The 18511-nt window shown below is 37.4% G+C and overlaps 1 protein-coding gene across 3 annotated transcripts in view; it reads right to left on the bottom strand.

Annotated features, from left to right (window-relative positions):
* Positions 1 to 18511, bottom strand: part of Fam208b (family with sequence similarity 208 member B) — a 90090-nt gene that overhangs the window by 21508 nt on the left and 50071 nt on the right. For all 3 annotated transcript variants that reach the window (XM_023719757.1, XM_023719758.1, XM_012515610.2), the window contains exons 6-11: positions 18097 to 18200; positions 15714 to 15786; positions 15547 to 15609; positions 11536 to 12255; positions 7292 to 7534; positions 1162 to 2047 (exon numbers count right to left, since the gene is read on the bottom strand). In XM_023719757.1, the coding sequence (XP_023575525.1) occupies positions 1162 to 2047; positions 7292 to 7534; positions 11536 to 12255; positions 15547 to 15609; positions 15714 to 15786; positions 18097 to 18200 (2089 nt within the window). The remainder of the gene's footprint in view (positions 1 to 1161; positions 2048 to 7291; positions 7535 to 11535; positions 12256 to 15546; positions 15610 to 15713; positions 15787 to 18096; positions 18201 to 18511) is intronic.

Genomic DNA, 18511 nt, shown 5'->3' with positions numbered 1-18511 from the left:
GGTGCTGGGGGATTGAACCGCGGTCCCCAATGCTTTGCCAAGCTTGTTCTAAGTAGGCGCTTTAGACCACTGAGCCATCTCTCCAGCCCCTGCACCAGTTTTAATGAGTTCTCTATAAAAGCTACACACATGGTAAAGAATGAGACGCACTCACTAGATGCACGTAACTTACCCTAGGTCATAAAAGGTAATAAAATGGGAGAACCTACAAGCTAGACTAGGCTACCTAGATTGGTCTAAACAACATGGTTCATGATATTAACCATTCTTCTATTATTGCCTTAACATCAGTTTCTCTATTTTTTTGAGGCCAGGTCTTACACTTTGTAGTTTACGGCTAGCTGTGTAGTTCAGGTTAGCTGTGGGCTCTTAGCATTCATCTGAACTCAACATCCCAAGTGCCTGCACTGCAGGCATGCACACCATACCTGGCTAGCCTTTATCTCTTCTTATGGAAGACTTATACAACCACCTTCTGTAAAACTATTTTCTCCTATCAATCCGATCAACTTAATAAGCTAGAAGTAATTTGTAAATGTTTCTCCTAGAAATCAGTCTTAGAATATATAAAATAATGAATTACTTCTATGCCATTTTACATTAAGATCTCATCTAAAACATAGTTCAAAGACTATGAGTGTTGCTGAAAGTGTACTGCAAAATGGAAAGCCTTATGTAAGGATAAAGTTATCTTTTAAAATCTCTCCATTGATCACTAGCAGTGACAAAATCTTTTATTCTCAACTGTCAATAAACACATTTGCATCTGTGTATTCAGAGTGGTTGGGATAGATATATAGTTGCATTCTCTTAATGAATAGAATGATTTGTTCTAATGGTGTTTGTAAATAGGATCACAAGTCTGCATCTTGTACAGCAATTAACCACTAAGAAGAATATATGCAGTGTATTATTTGTTGAAACTGTACTTTCGATTTGATTTGAAACTGTCTCATTGCTATCTGTTTATCAATAAAACTTTGAAAAAAAAAGAAAGTTTCTAATACAAAAAAAAACAAACAAACCACATTTGCTAGATATTAAATTACTGGTTCTATATACATTTCTGTCCCCTTTCCCAAAGTATGGCACAAGTTTCCCATCTTATGTTAATCTCAACAGAAGTTACATCCACTGTCATCAAGTTTCACTCCTACTTACCCGTGCAGTGCTCTTACAACAGTTTTCTCCAGAGGGTTGTTCGTGTATCTGCTATCTAAGTTGAACGCATACTCTGTTTCACATTTGAAAGTGATCTTAATGGACCCATCACGACTAACTACTACGTGGGAGCAAAAAATATTTTTAAGGTTGGAAGATACAAATCGACTTCTGCGCTTTACCAATGAATCCTCAGAAAGCTTTTGTAGAGGGGAGGTGTGCTGCAGATGCCGAAATGGCATGACTTTCCCCACTGGAGTTCTGGTGTCAGGGCCTTTTATTCCATTCTTGGTAAAAGCAGGGCCTGGCAACCCTCTCTGCTGTAGATGTTTCTTTGAGTGTTCTCCAAGAAGCAAGGCATATGAATGTTCCACAATAATAAGAGTGTTTTGGCTTGCACCGAATTGCAACATTGGTTGTAATGTTTCCTTATGGAGTGCTGAATGGGCATTAGCAGGTATCTGACTACAAGAAACGGAGTTTTCTTCTTGGCTAACAGTTGAATCTGACCCTGAATTATTCTTCTGATCACAGGATGATTTAGGTAATAGTATACCTTTTTGACTTTTAACTCCCCTATGATATTCATGGTCAGAAGTACCACTCAGTGAACTGTCTTTGGAGAGTAAAGCATCATTTTGTGGCAATTCAGAGGAGCAGGGAAGGTTTCTAGCCTCATGTAATGGTGTGGGAGAGGCAGCAGAGCTTAATGCTAGATCAGCTAACATATTTAGGGCCTGGGAGTCATAGTTGATAATGGAGTTTCCAGGAAGATCTTTTTGAGTCACTGTGGTACTTTGTGGTTGAGCTGTATTTATGTTAATTCCATCTTTTTGACCATCTGATGAAATTCCTGATTGAAGCTGTAAAGCAGTTTCTTCTTTGGCTTTAGTATGAAAGAAAAAATTAAAAGATGTAACACTATTCATAGAATTATCCTTTATATTACATCTCAGTGAAAAAATTAACAGTTACATATTCAAGCAATATCTCTTGATATGTCACATAGAATATATATCAGAATTTTATTAACAGATTGAGGTGTCTCTCAACCCTCAAATATGTATGTTATAAAGTACTGACAGAGGAAGAACAAATCTTAGAGGACTTATACACTAATGTAAAAAGATGTTACCATTCAAAATGGTGACATCTTGAATGTTTTAAATATATTTAACTATACATATTTAACTATAGACACAGCATACTATTAAGCCAAGAAACATACAGAGAAGGAAAAAAAAAATCAAGGAAAAATGACAGAGTCCTGCTCTCAGGGAGCTTACAATCCAGTGAGGACATAAGAACACAGAAGTTGAAAGTACGTATGTATTACTTAGCTAACGTATGTTCTCAGAAACTACTTCCTTTAGTAAGTGATAAGAAAAACTACCTACATTTAAAACATACTGATTTTTAAACTATGTTGGGCTTAAATTGCAATATTTAATGACACACAAAATTAGGTGTCATGAGTATCTTGAGTTACTAGTTAATGTTATCTTTTAAAAACATTCCTTTCAGTAATGAAAATTTACCCCTTTACTACATCCACAAAGAGCAAATCTGGTAACTTGTCTATAAATAAAATTTATATTCTCCAGTGATTTGTTTACCTAGTCCTCATTTTTCTATTATTTTTTGAAACAGGATCAAAAAACATACTGGGTTCAAGGGCTGCCCTTCAACTCACTACGTAGTCAGGGCTTGCCTAGAACTCATGATGAGATCCTTCTGTTGCAGCCCACTAAGTGTGGGGATTACAATCGCATTAATCCTTCTTTTTTTTTTTTAATTTTATTTATTTATGTGTGTGTGTGTGTGTGTGGCCAGCTCAGCCCACCAGGGGGCGGGGCTGGCTGGCATTTGGTGCTGAGGGATTGAACCGCGGTCCCTGTGCTTTGCTAAGCTTGTTCTAAGAAGGTGCCTTAGACCACTGAGCCATCTCACCAGCCCCACATTAATCCTTCTTAAATGCTGTTATTATTAAGGAAAAAGTTCACAATTATATTAGGCAATGATTCCCTGTTGCAAGTGAATGGGTAGACAAAAAAGTCAACTGTGTTCCTCTCTATTTGAGGAATGAGATTGTAATCCCCACACTTAGTAGGCTGCAGCAGAAGGATTTCATCATGAGTTCTAGGCAAGCCCTGACTATGTAGTGAGCTGACGGGCAGCCCTTGAACCCAGTATGTTTTTTGATCCTGTCTCATAGTAGGTCTGTAATGAATTGGTAACTTGCTTGTAAAGGCCAACAACTAATACATTTAAAGAAAAGAAAACTCTAGCCTATTATGTTATCATTAGAATGAAAGGGATGTGTGCGGGAGCATAAAATTAATCAACCACAGTCTAGTTTTTATTGAAAATAGCCAAATCCGAAGGGGCTTATGGAAAAAAGGAGCTCGAAGCAGAATCAACTACCTCATTTGTCCCATGGGTAGACTGGAAAACACCCTCTCATCCCCCAGCCCATAGTGGGATCAAATCAACAACTGTGGGCATCCTAGGCCAAATGCTCTACCACTGAGGTATTTTCAGCCCTTAACATTTTCTGTTTTATTTTGATTTTAATTTTGAGACAAGAGCTTGCTGTGTACTGGCCTTGTACTTACTACACAGTCCTGAATATCCTTGAACTAAGATCTTTCTCACTCAGCCTCCCAAATGCTAGGATTACAGGCTGCACTACCGTGCCCAGGAGAAACATGTAACTTATTTTATGATACATCTTAGCTGACACTAATTTCACCCTATCTCTGTTAACACTGTCTTCCATATACTTAGCTGTTAACTTGCAAGGGAAGTTAACTGAGAAGTGTATTGAAGTGAAGAAAAGTGATAGTTTAATATGTATAGTCTTAAGTAAATGTTTGACTTGTAATAAACAAAAATACTGATACTCTAAGATAAGACAATGCCAAATGAATTCTACAAAAATGTAAAAAATTCAGTGAATAAAAAACTACCACAAACTTTAAAATGAATAGAAAGCTATTTTATTTTTTATTTATTTTTTGTATTTAGGACAGGGTGTACAGGGTATATGGGGTCTCACTATGTATATCGGACTCATACTGATCCTCCTATTTATAGCCTCCCAAGTGCTGGGATCATAGGCGCGTGCCACCGTGACCAGTGTCAATCACCATCTCAGCGTGCCCCGAGCTGGCACAGCAGGCCGGGATCGATCTCTGGGTCCCTCTGTCTGCCTAAGCAGGTGCTTTAATCCGCTGAACTATTTGGCTGGCCCAGAAAGCTGTTAGTTTTAATAAAATTGACTTCAAAATTCTCATTTGATTCTAGTAATTAAAACTCAAAATCTTTTAATCAGTACTTTTCAAATTAAGGCCAGCATAACTATGTTCCATCTGTCTTAACATGTTCCTAGTGGGGCAACACATGCATGACTGCCCTTTTGGACAGTTTGTACCACTGGCAGTACATGCACAACTATCCCACAGCACGGGTCAGTCCTATTGGGTAATACAAGTAAGTCATCCAATGGGACAATCATGCACGTACCACCAATAGTTCAACCCACCTAACAGGACAATCATGCACGTATTATCAGTGGTTCAAGCTGGGATGAATGTTTTAAACTCTGATATGTCAAGTATAACAAATAAAGCAGATTAGTACAGGTGATTGAGAAATGGAAAAAAATTGAGATTATTTAAAAGGCTGTATCTTAAAAATTTAAATAGGCATGTGGCTGCATATATAGACATTACAATACAAATGAATTTACTTTAAAAATATTTTATTTACTTATTTGGTACAAGGTCTCACTATGCAGCTCAGACTCATAGTGATCCACCTGTCTCAGTTCCCCAGTGCTGGGATTATAGGCATGTGCCACCAGCCCCAGTTTTGGTGGCCAGCATGGCATGCCCAGGGTCCTGAGGCTGGCATCATGGTATGGCATGTAATACCAAGGACCAAACTCCAGTCCTTGTGCTTGCCAAGCACATGCTTAGACTGCCGGACTATCTCCCCAAACCTCAAATGAACTTACTTTTGAATATGCATTTTAAAAAATTGATTTTCTGGGCTCATTTTTCTGCCAATATCCAATGGCACAGTTCCTCTCAATAAATTTGTCTATGAATATTAAAAGCTGATTCAGTACAAAGAATTCAAATACTACTACTATAGGATATAGTACGTGGTTACAAACTCTAAAGACAGGACCAAGCCACACCAAAGGCTTAACAAGTAACATAAATTAAATTCTATAATGTTCTCAAACACCCAAAAGAAAATGAGCACAAGATTGGAGAGTAAGGAAATGCCTCTATCTGTAGACAGGATCTAGCTGCACAGAACCTGAGTGGGGAGAGAATTACACCAGACTAAAAATACCTTATTTTGTGTGGAGGATCATCTGTGTAACTCTCCTTGAAAGAAGGGCAATTAAGTCCATCTTGGCTAAATGTGGTCCTATTTCCACATACTGATATGTACAAAGCTGGCTAGGACTTTGCCTTTTCTCTTCAGTTGGCTTCATGTAATGAAAACAGTCCAGGGCCAGGGAAATGGCTCAGTAGAATAAGCGCTTGCCTGGCAAGCAGAAGGACCTGAGTTCAATCCCCAGTTCCACCAAAAAAAAAAAAAAAAAAAGAAAGAAAGAAAAAGAAAATCTGTCCAGCCAAGGAGCTGATAGTAGTCTTTGAAGCAAGGCGATAGGTCAGTGTTGTCCTACCCCTCCAAAAGCATGTATGAACTGGCATGAGAGGCATGCTTTAGCTCATGCTGTCTGCTGGCTTTGAGCCTCAATACAAGAGGTCATGACTTCCCAGGGCATCAAAGATTACACATCGGAGCTGAAGCAAAACATTAGAGGTGCTGGGCTGAGGCCTCTGTCCTGGTTAGCTGTCATCCTAGCTGCACTTAGGACATCCTTGGCTTCCCATAAGTCTAAATATGTCTTAGTGTCTTTATTCTGCACTGCACTGGAAGTGATAGATTGGAATTATCACTAGAATTATAATAACTATTCCATGGCATTACAAATATAAATTTCCCAGACTGTAACAATCACTGGGAAGGGCTTTCAGTAACACTGTACCTGGAAAAGACAAACTGACCAAATGGAAAGAAACATGTTGAGAAAAAGAGTAAGAGCTCAATATGGACACACAGGGTAAGACCAAATCATAAATTCCCTTCAGAAAGCAGGAGAAGACTTCAAATTTAGTATGGAAGCAAAAACTGTTATCACTATGAGCTCTGGAGTAATATGATGTGCTTCTAAAGAGTCTTCAGTCATAAATCATTAAAAGAATTTAAGATACAGACAAGTTCATCCATAATTCCATCACACCAATAAAAGTTCTCTAAATTCCCACTATCTGAGATAGAGATGAGGGAGAAAGCAGAATCCGAGAAATGAGATAAAAAACTCATAGAAATATGAAAATATGAGGGAATGAAGTCTGTGAAATGAAACAACACAACATACACAGCAATAGGACTTAACAACATAGATATGGTATTATTTATATTTTGCAGTATGGAAGAATAGTCACACCATAACACAGAGGAAGTGGACCTAGATGCAGGAGTAGAGGTAGTGTGCATTCTGCTATACAAAGGTAATGTCTCAGGTGACAACAGAACTTTTTAGAAAAGCGGTTATGTCTAACAGCTTGAGATACAATAGTAGTGGTCCGCTTTTTGTTCCTATCATTAAAAATTTTCTATTTAAAGTCAGAAACATAAAATAATTTTTAAAATAGCTTTTAAGCCAAATATAAGATTCTAGATTACTGACAGTTCTGAGCAATTTGTTTACAGTTTCCAAGACAGACTAATATCCTTTTATTTTTTATAACTATAACTCAGACAAATACTGCTAAATACTACCTGCGTATGTATTTACTCATAAATACGGCCTTTTATACTACTATTTAAAAAAGAAATTCATGTTTAGGCTCATTTAAAAGTACAGTCTATTTTGTGAAAGCTAGTCTTTGCACTTTCCTATTTGTTTATAATAGGTAAAAAATTATGTCAGGATCTGAACTAAAGAAGGAATTACTGATAAATTTCAACTGATTTTATATTACTTGCAAAATGCAATCTCTTTAAGATCTGTATTTTAGTATTTAGGAAGAGTGTTTCTTACCAGGTTGTAGCTGCTTTTTTATTCTGGGATTCTCATTGCCTTTTACTATGTTTACTCTTTGTTTTTGCGGAGATTTCTTCATAGGTGGCTTAGCCCTTCGAACAGTTTTCACTGGAGATTTTTCTTGTTTCTTCGCCCTTTTAGCATTTGTTGCCACTGGAACATCTTTAGAAATAGGAACTTCTTGGTTTTTTCTATTCAATTTGGATTTCTGTACAAACTGTGCAGTCAACACTTCCGCACCTTATGTAGAAAAAAAGACAGTTTTTGTAAGGTGTACAGACCCAAATATTTTTCAGTATAGTTTTTCTCTTTATTTCTTTTGGTTTGGGGCAACTTATAAGAGAATAAATAACAAATTTTGGGGTATAACTAAAAGACTTTTGTTTTGCTTTTTAAAAAGACAAATTAGAGCTGGGCATGATGGTGTGTGCCTGTAATCCCACCACTTGGGAGGCTGAGACAGGAGGATCTCTGCAAATTCCAGGCCAGTATGGGCTACAAAGTGAGTTCAAGGATAGCCTAAAGGACAATAAACAAACAAATAAATAAATGGAGTTATAGGTTCTTATGTAAGTATAGGAACTTGCTAGAGTCTGCTTGTAGATTTAGCAAATAAAGAAAAATGTAGGGTAATATAAAAATCGCAACCTAATTTTTTTTTTTTTAAATACTTTTTTCTTTGAAATGTTTCAGGTACAGGGTCTTACTATACATATCAGATTTGTAGTGATCCTCCTGTTTTCAGCCTCCCAAGCACTGGGATTATAGGTGTGTGCCACCACGCCCAGTCTCAATAGCTGTCTCAGCGTGCCCCAGGGGCAGGGCCAGCACAGTACACCCAGGATTGAACCCCAGTCCCTGTGTCTGCCTAAGCAGGTACTTTAATCCACTGAGCCATCTGGTCGGCCTTTTTTTTTTTTTTGGTACAGGGTCTCACTATGCAGCTTGGATGTGTAGTGATCCTCCTGTTTTCAGCCTCCCCAGTACCAGGATTACAGGCGTATGCCACCACGTCCAGACTTCATCACTGTCTCACTGTGCGGCATGCAGTACCGGGAATCAAACACCAGTCCCTGTGCTGGCCTAAGCAGGCACTTAATCCACTGAGCTATCTCACTGGCCCTCCATAACCTAATTTTTAAAAAATCTGTAAAATCTTTTCTGATTGATGTTACAGGTAAAACTAGTTAACTATAATCACCCTATGCTCACAAAGAGACATATTTTACTACTCATTAACATCTCAATTTTTAATGTTAATTGAAAAATAAACTTTAAGGGCCCCGGGAGATAGCTCAGTAGAATAAGCGCTTGCCAGGCAAGCGCAGGGTCCTGAGTTCAATCTCCGGTACTGCAAAAAAAAAAAAAAAAAAAGAAACTTTAAACAAAAAAAGAATTTCAGAGAATGACTGTGGAGTCTGTACCTGGTTTTATTTGCTACAAATTTACCACCTTACAGAAAAGAAATCACCCCTTTTACAAGATGACCTGCTTTGATTCTTACATGGAATTAAGAAAATACCGAAAGGCAGAGGTAAGCAGGGAGGGAAAATAAAAATCACTGGTTGAATACTACACAATGAAATATCAATGCTAGAGTTATAAAATTAAATACATTTTCCCCAACTGGATTTTCATAAATCTGTTTCACCAATAAAATTTAACCCCCAAGATATATAATTACACATGAATGTTAGCAAAATTTTTAGGTTAGACAAAAGACACTATGATATTAAACAGCATAAGATACTGACAAGTGTCAGGGATATATAGGAAAAGAGACATACTTCATTTCATTCTTTTAAGGGGGTTACAGAAAGGAATGGTTTAAAGAAAGCTTTCAAATTTCTCTAGTTCTATTTTCTTCCCTATGAAATTATCATAGGAAATAAAGCAGAATATTGGTTTTATTTTTTTTTAAATTTTATTTATTTATTGTGTGTGTGTGTGTGTGTGTGTGTGTGTGTGGCCAGCTCAGCCCACCAGGGGGCGGGGCTGGCTGGCATGTGGTGCTGGGGGATTGAACCCGGTCCCTGTGTTTTGCGAAGCTTGTTCTAAGTAGGTGCTTTAGACCACTGAGCCATCTCACCAGCCCCAGAATATTGGTTTTAAAGGTGTAAGACTTCTCATTACATTCTAGTTAAATCTTCTAAAATCTTCAGCATAAGGAAAATGCAAAAATACAAGCAGGAAAAATATTTAATATTAAATTAAAAGAAAAATAAGGTTAGACAACCATCTAGTTGCACAAACAAGAAGGGAAAGTCTCTCATAAATGGAGGTGCTGGGCTGAGAGAGTTGGGGATAGGTTGTATTCTGGATGAATGACAGCTTCCTTAGTCATGGCATAATCCAGTGTGGGATGGGGTTGTAAAATAAATGTGTCACAACTAGAGTATTATATCAAATATAGTGAATACATAGTAATTTAAAACATTTGGAAACAGTAAGAATGCATGTTGAGTTAGAGATAGTTTAATAACCTGAAGTAAACTGGCTTACACAGAACAGAAGATCAGAATGGTAGGGCTGGAATACATTTACAAACAGTTGTATGGTCCGATTCCATGCTTTATATCCTCATACTTTCCACCAACCTCCAAAATACACATATATTACACCATTTCTCAAACCACAGGTCAGAAATTATTCGTTAAAACATGGGTAAAAATCTCACTTATTCAGAATCCTATGCATCAGCAAATCCTACATGTTTCTTCTTTACAAACATTTTCAAATGCAAAATAGCATAGATGGGTTGGCAAACATTCTGTGAAGGACCAGAAAGTACACATTCAGCTTTGAAGCCATCTGGTGGTCTCCATCATAATTGCTGAACTTTCGTAGAGTACGAGAAGCCAATGGTGACACAGGTATGACTAAGAGGTTCCTTGGCTATTTAGTCCCCCACTTTTTTTTTTTTTTTTTTAAAAAAAAGGGTCCATAGGGTCTCACTACATAGATCAGACTTGCAGTGATTCTGTTTTCAGCCTCCCAAGCACTGGGATTACAGGCGTGTGACACCATGCCCAGTCTCACTGTCTCAGTGTACCTTGGGGGCGGGGCTGGCAAGGCACACTGGGGATTGAACCCCAGCCACTGCACTCTGCCTAAGCAGGTGCTTTAGTCTGCTGAGCTAACTGGCTAGCCCTAGTTCCCTACTTTTTTAGAGAAAACACACTAAATATAATTTCAGATGATGGCATGGCATGCTGGCTAACATACATTGGTCAAAATCTTAATGACTCTGGAATCTGATTCTTTTTTGCTTTCCAGGAGCATCAAATTTCTGTGGAACTTTTTCAATATATAAATTATATTCCATATCATGGCCAGGGAAATAGCTCAGCAGCAGAAACACCTGCCTAGCAAGAACAAGGTCCTGAGTATGATACCCAGTACAAACAAACAGACTATATTCCATTTCAGTAGGTTGGTCTTAAGATCCAGTTGATTTTTTTCCCCCTTTAGTCTTGGGGACAAAACCTATGCTTGTACACTGAGCCCTTTTTCCACTTTTCATTTTGAGATAGGGTCTTTCGGGGGCCGGGGAGATAGCTCAGTGGAATAAGCACTTGCCTGGCAAGCCAAAGGACCGGGGTTCAATCCCTGGTTCCGTAAAAAATAGATAGATAGATAGATAGATAGATAGATAGATAGATAGATAGAGATAGGGTCTTTCTAAGTTGTCCAGGTTGGGCTGGATCTTGTAATTGTCCTGGTTCAGCTTCTCTTAGGTGATCATTCAAAAAACTCTGACATATACCAAGGAACAGAAACTTGATCCCAGACTACTTTAATGTTAGGGATCCATGTACTTCCCTTCTTTTTATATGTGTTTAGGCTATCAGCTATCATACTTTGCTAACAGTGATATGCCTGCTTTTAGAAGATCCTCTTCTTTCATCTCAAATTGTCAGAAGATGGCCCCCAAAATATAGATGACAATCTTTCTGAGAATGAAATTTAAGTATGTGATAGTCTGAGAGGTTTTACAAGTAGAATATGCTTTTAGCGGGTAGGCCTTTGCTATATCTTAGTTTATTATATTTCATGGTTTTCAGCAGTTATTTAGGTCAGTACCTCTCAAATTTTGGCAGGTACACACATCTCCTACAAACATGAGATGTTCCTAACAAACTTCTAACAGTCTGCCATGCTCTAGTCCATATAAATCCAGATAGGTATAGACTTTGAATACAGTAGTTACTATTTTAATAATCCACATAAATTGTATTTACCTCTTTTTCTTTTCTGAGGAAACTGTCCTTTGACTAACTTTAGAGTTGGTGGAGAGTAGGACCTTCGGTCTGTTCCAGGTGTAGTTCTTTTGGCAAATGGGCGGCATAAGTTTGCCCTTTTACTAGGCAATATGGGCAGCATGCTGGCCTTTCTCTTTGGCTGTATTCTCAGATTTGATGCTGCACTCAATGGAACCACAGCTGCCTTCTTAGATTTAAACATTTCTTCAGAATTTTTTTCTGTTCGAGGTGTTTTTCTTACTTCTGGCTCTGAATCAAGAAATTCAGGATCTGGAGTCATAACTAAAGAAAATCCAGCATCACAAATTCCATCTGAAATATAAGGAGATGGAGGATGTTCTGCTAACAAATTCAATGCAGTAGATACTTCCAAAGTATAACCACTAGAATCTGAAAAATAAGACTTCAACTGAGTTAAAGATTCGGCAGAGCACTTTTCAGTTGGAAAAACTGTATCAAATCTACTGGATACTTCCTCACAGAATGTAGTCTCTGTCTCTCCATTCTGAGGACCAGCAGTCAATGAAAGGCTTTTGTGCACCTTTAACAATTCTTGGAAATTATGCTTTACTAATACATTTGGATGAGTTCTTTCTTCAGGAAGGAATTTCTTTGCTTCTAGAAGGGCATAATTAAGGCCAGGTAAAATGGGAGCCAGCTTCCATGAGATGTCATCTTCAGTTTTCAAAACTTTCACCTCTAAAATAGATATCATATATATTAGAAGGCTGAAGTTTCTTTAATAAAACATATACAGAAAAATAAAACAATTATATATGTTAAGAGGTTGCTAATAATAACTAAACAGCAACTAACAGGTTTATGACTATATTTAACATATTTATGACAGGGCTGCAATTTCCTTATCTTACTTCTATAGCTTGAACCACCAGTGTCACATGCATGACTGCCCCACTGGGTGGTTTTTTACTAATATGATTAAAGCTGGGGGAAAATTGTTAATAAGTATATTAACTTCACAGATTTGAAATTATATGCATACATGAATTGAAACAGAATCATATAATATGCACTTACTAAGTTAGAATAAATACTAAACTCTACTTCCAGCTCTCTCTCTCTTGATCAGGAACTCAGTAGGATGTCAAAGGTTTTTTATAGTAGCAACAATGGTCTTTAGAGCAGATTTGCTTCCCTACTTATTTTCTGCTTTAGAAATACACTATTTTATCTGTACATACACAATTCTCTTCAAATTCTTTTTAGAAGTCATATGCAAATCAACTAAATTGAAGTAAGGCCCTAAGTAACCTTCAAGTCTAACTGAAACAACATTTGCTGATTCTATCACCTTTTCTACCAAATAGAATAAAAAAATTTAAAATTAACTAAGTCAATTAATCTATTTTCACCTTCTCTTCTAACTAACTCTTTGAATGCTATTTCTTAAGTGAATCAGTAACTGAAATGGACCAGTGAGAGAAAACAAGAAATGGTCAGGTTTTCCTGAACATGTTACTAACATGTATGTACAAAATTTCAGTTATCAGTAATATAAACTGACAGGTAATAAAGACCTCCATTATCCAGTAAATGGAATGGGAATTATCCCATTCTTTTTAAAGAGAAAGTACCTACCTGCAGAATTATAAAACATCACATCAGTCTACTTAAATAATTATTATTACAGCAAGTATTAAAGTAAAAAAGGGTAAATAAGAATAAGTAGGAAAATGTGGTTAGATGTTAAAGTTCTTTTTTTTCTGTAGTTCATCTTTTAGATATAAAAAGTGAAGAAGGTATAAAACATAAAGAAGTCCATACACACACACACACACACACACACTTTTTTTTTAGTGTATTTGGTACAGGGTCTCAGTACACAGCTCAGACTAGTAGTGATCCTGTTTTCAGCCTCCCCAGCTGAGATTATAGGCATACACTACCAAGCCTGGTCTCAGTTGTTGGCTCAGCGCACCCAGGGGCAAGGCTGGCTTGGCATGTGGTGCCAGCATTCAAACCTTGGTCTCCACATTTGCTTAAGCAGACACGTAAGAGTTCTTATGTATTTTATAGCACACAGTTGGGGCCTGCCCTTTAGCTTAGTTCTTTAAGTAGCTGTTTCAACAAAGCAGTCAGGCTCAGGTTGCTGTGGCTGGATCCCCACAACCCAAGCCAGCCAAACCTGCCCTGAAGGCATTCGGAGGGAAAAAAAAAAAATCCTTCTATAGCACACAGTTAATAAAGTAACCTTTTCTAGGCAATTGCATTACTTCATAAAGCAACTTGGTAATGCAGTATTATTTTTAACAGTATTATAGAATCTTTAAAATGTTTTAGATTGGCTAAAGATACTATTATTCAGGGCCGGGGAGATAGCTCAGTGGAATAAGCACTTGCCTGGCAAGCAAAAGGACCTGAGTTCAATCCCTGGTTCCGCAAAAAAAAAAAAAAAAAGATACTATTATTCAAAGTGAAACAAATAACTAAAAATTTAAGTATCTGGATGACCCTAAAAAAACTGTCTTAATGAGCTGAAGAGCAAATGAAAAATAAAACATTACAATTTTATTGAAATAAGAGTTTCTAGACTTCTCTGGGTACAGGTAGTAAAGGTTCTTAGCCAAGTTGCAACTACAATTAAAAAGAATGATAACAGAAATCTGACAGAAAGATGCTCTAAGATATACTAGCTAAAGTCAGTATGAAGTCAGTTTTATAATGCTGGGCAATTTAAGTCTTGGTTTATCTCTTTTTAGGATTGTTAAATCAATTATACCTTGTATAATACTTAATATAATATTTCAAATAAACCATTGCGTTACTACAAATGCTAATGTTTTGCTCATTCCAAAGAAGTGATATCCAAGAAAGTGCAGCTCTTGGCTCTGAATAACTTAATATAATTTTATTTTATTTTTTTCCGGAACCAGGGAATGAACTCAGGTCCTTGCACTTGCCAGGGAAGCGCTTATTCTACTGAGCCATCTCCCAGGCCCCAACTAAGCATGGTGGTGTACCCTTGCAGTCTCAGATACTTGAAAGCCTGATGTGGGAGTATCCTTGAGTGCAAGAATTCAAGACTAGCTTGGGCAGCATAGTGAGATTCTGTCTCACCACCACCTCCTTTTAAAAGTAAAAATCAACTTTCAGAACTTTCCTGTATTGGCTATAGCTTTAGGAATACCAGGCAAAGTATTCATGCTTAAACACATACCATACTCGGTGGAGATACAGCTTAGTATTTGAACACTTACCTAACATGCATCACAAAATACCAAAAAAAATTTTAAAAAACCACACAGTATGATTATAGAACATTGAGAATTTCATTTTGTGACAAAAGGCAAACACTATAAACAATTTATTGATAATAAACTTAAGGATAGGTTTCAATCAGTTGAGAAGTTATCAAAAAACGATCTTGAAACTATTACTTGATAGATATAAATAAGCCAGATAAGTGTTTCTCTACCTTTTTCTTTGTTATCCTTTATGTAAGAAACTTTATTACATATAATTTTAACCTAATTGCCCTGTGAAAATTTAATATCACAGCTATACTGCAGCTCTGTTTAGTTACTACATGAATAACATTTTTTAACCACAACAACTGAGTTTGGGTCTTTTAGGGAAACAGAATGCACTCTCAGAATGCACAGGACTGTACAGACAGAAAGACAGATGGCAGCATATCTAAGAACCTGAGGCTATGGGTAAAGTATATCCTGGTTACTGCTGTTCAGTAATAGATGGATTCAATTTTGGACAAGTTGAATTTAGGTAACCCTGGAGATCATCAAAGTGGAAATGACAGCAGACAATGAAAACATGGGTCTGAAGCTCAGGGAAAAGGGTAAGCCTTCAAAGAAGTCAAAAGGAGTTAAGTCTGTAGTGTAAGGGAAGAAAGTTATTTAGGAGGATGGAAAAACAAACCCAAACACTTTACACTGTCATGTGTTACTAAGATGTCAAGTCAGATGAGCACTGAAAACAGACCAAGTGAAGTGGATGCCACTATATCCTCACCTGTGGCCAGGGGTGAACGGAATAAATGTAGCGCACGTAGACCCATCTGTTCATCTCCAATACCTATACAGAATGAGAATCAAAAGAAAAACTATTGTTGCTTTTGATCTTATAAAAGAAAAGTAAATAAAATGAAAGAAAAATTTCCTGAAGTTAGTTGACTTTACCTGGCTCTGGTCTTAAGGCTGATGATGAAAGTAAAATGAAAAGTCCTCGATCTTCTAAGCATTTGATGATTGCCTGACACATGGAAAAAAAAAAGAAAACAAAAACAAAAATTAAAAAAAAGAAAGATTGTTTAACAGCTTCTGAGCTCAAGAAAAAATTCCTGAAATATCAGTGTTTATAGGAGTGACGAGAATTTTGTCTCTAGTATCAGAAACCACAAGTTCCTTAGTTCAAATAATCTTGGCCTTATTCTGGCAACTCTCACAATAACTAGAACAGCAATGGTTAGTTTTAAAACACTCCAACTGTATAGCAGGTCAGTGAGCAAAGGCTTACTTTTTTCCAGTGAGATAGTTCACATTTCCAATCACCATCAAAAAACCAATACTGGTAATCCCAGAACTTGGGAGGTTGAGGCAGAAGGATTGCTGTGAGTTCTATGGCCCCCCGAGGCTACATAGTGAATTCAAGGTCAACCTAGACTATGTAGCAAGACTGTCACAGAAAGCAAGGGGAAAATAGTATGTTACCACATAGTCATTGATACAAAATGAATCAGATCTATAAATATTGTATTTTATCTTTTATAATGCTGGGTATTGAACACAGGGCTTCACAGCAGATAGGCAGACACTTTACCATTGAGCTACATTCCCAGTCTTCTTTATTTTTTTTTTATTTTTTAAATGTATTTAGGACAGGGTATAGAGGGTCTTCACTACATAAAATGGACTCGTAGTGATTCTCCTGTTTTCAGCCTCCCAAGCGCTGGGATTACAGGCACATGCCACCATGCCCAGTCTCCATCACTGTCTCAGCACACCCCAGAGGCAGGGCTGGGTCAGCATGCCAGGGATTGAACCCCCAGCCTGTGTCTGCCTAAGCAGGCGCTTTAGTCCACTGAGCTATTGGGCTAGCCCTACATCCCTAGTCTTAAACTCATGTTTACATAAAATTGTTGCAGAATCCTGGAACCAGAAAGACTAAAAGATACCAACCTCCCCCAAATTTGTTCTACGGTATTCTAAGATTTTTTTTTTAAAGTAATGAGTTCTGATGGTAACAAAAAATGTGAATAAAAGTAAATTCTACCAGTCTTCCATGGATTATTTACTTATTTATTTACTTAGTATAGGGTCTTGCTAAGTAGATCAGACTCACAGTGATTTTCCAATCAGTCTTCCCAGTGCTGGGATTATAGGCATGTACTACCACACCTGGTTTTGGTGGCTGGCAAGGTGCACCCAGGGCCAGAATGGCATATGGTACTAGGGAATGAACCCAGGCCCTCACACTTGCCATGCAGGCACTTAGACTGCTGAGGTATCTCCTTAGCCCGTCCATGGAATCTTGAACTCCAATTTTAATTTAGGAAATTTTGTCCCCAGGAATCAGGGGAAGTAATCTAAAGCTATCATTCTAAATTATTAAGTTGAAACTCCTTGTTTTACCTCTGTTCACCATTTCAAATACTTATATACCTGTAACAAAGATAAAACCCAATGTTCTTACATTAATTTTAAAGTAATAAAGAATAAGCTACCTTGAGACACAAAAGTAAACTGAGGTACAAGGGGGATGAAAACATGTTAAGTCAAAAATACTATGTGTGGGCTGGAGAGATGGCTCAGTGGTCTAAAGCACCTACTTAGAACAAGCTTAGCAAAAGCATCAGGGACTGTGGTTCAATCCCCCAGCACCACATGCCAGCCAGCCCGCCCCCTGGTGGGCTGAGCTGGCCTCTCTCTCTCTCTCTCTCTCTCTCTCTCTCTCTCTCTCAAATAAATAAAAAAAAATTAAAAAAAAAAAGTTTAAAAAAAAAAGTTTAAAAACAAAATACTATGTGAACATATCAATAAATCTCAAAGAAAAAAAATCACTTCAGAAATCTAAAATATTTCCATTTAGACACAGACAAGCAATACTTTTTCTAAAACTATTTGGTACAGGATCTCACTACATAGCTGGGACTCATAGTGATCCTCCTGTTTCAGCCTCTCCAGTGCTGGGATTACAGGCATGCGCCATCATGCCCAGTCTTGGTGGCCAGCTTAGTGTGCCTGGGGCAGTGCTGGCATAATATATGGTACCAGGGATTGAACCTGGGTTGTTGCACTTGCTTAGGCAGGCGCTTAGACTGCTGAGCTATCTCTGAAGCCCTCAAGTAATACTTTGACATCAATTTCTCAATTCAAGAAAAAAATTATATATTAAATGAATGATTCTTGTTGGACATGGTGGCACATGTGTAATCATGGCACTTAAGAGGCTAGGTGGGAAGATTGTTAGGAGTTTGAGACCAACCTGGGCTACACAGTAAGTTCAAGATCAGGTGAATTACATAGTAAGATTCTGTCTCAGCCAAATTAAAAAAAATCTTACCAATTGCTTGTTTTCCACGTATTCTATTAATTTATCTATTTCTTTCCTTTGTTTGTTTGACAATTCCACTTCATAGAAATTGAAGCACACATCTTGGGAACAGACTGTAAAGGAAGAAAAAAATTTGGTTTTGTTTTTTCAATATTTTGTATCTTCATAAATAATTCACTCATTTTATATTACCAAAGTGAAAGAACCAACAATACTACTCAAAAAAGATTTATGATTACATAAGCATAATTATAAAACTCTTTAATAAAATGTCACTCGCCACGCGCTGTGGCACAGACCTGTAATCCCAGCACTTGGGAGGCTGAGACAGGACTGTTTCGAGTTTGAGACCAGCCTGGGCTACAAAGTGAGCTCAAAGCCAGCCTGTGATGCACAGCAAGTCCCTGTCTCTAAAAGACAAAAA

Source organism: Octodon degus, unplaced genomic scaffold (assembly GCF_000260255.1).
Source record: "Octodon degus isolate 3935 unplaced genomic scaffold, OctDeg1.0 scaffold00071, whole genome shotgun sequence".
In the NCBI taxonomy this organism is placed as follows: Eukaryota; Metazoa; Chordata; class Mammalia; order Rodentia; family Octodontidae; genus Octodon; species Octodon degus.
Note: the sequence above shows the minus strand (reverse complement) of the source record. Positions and strands in the feature narration are given on the sequence as shown.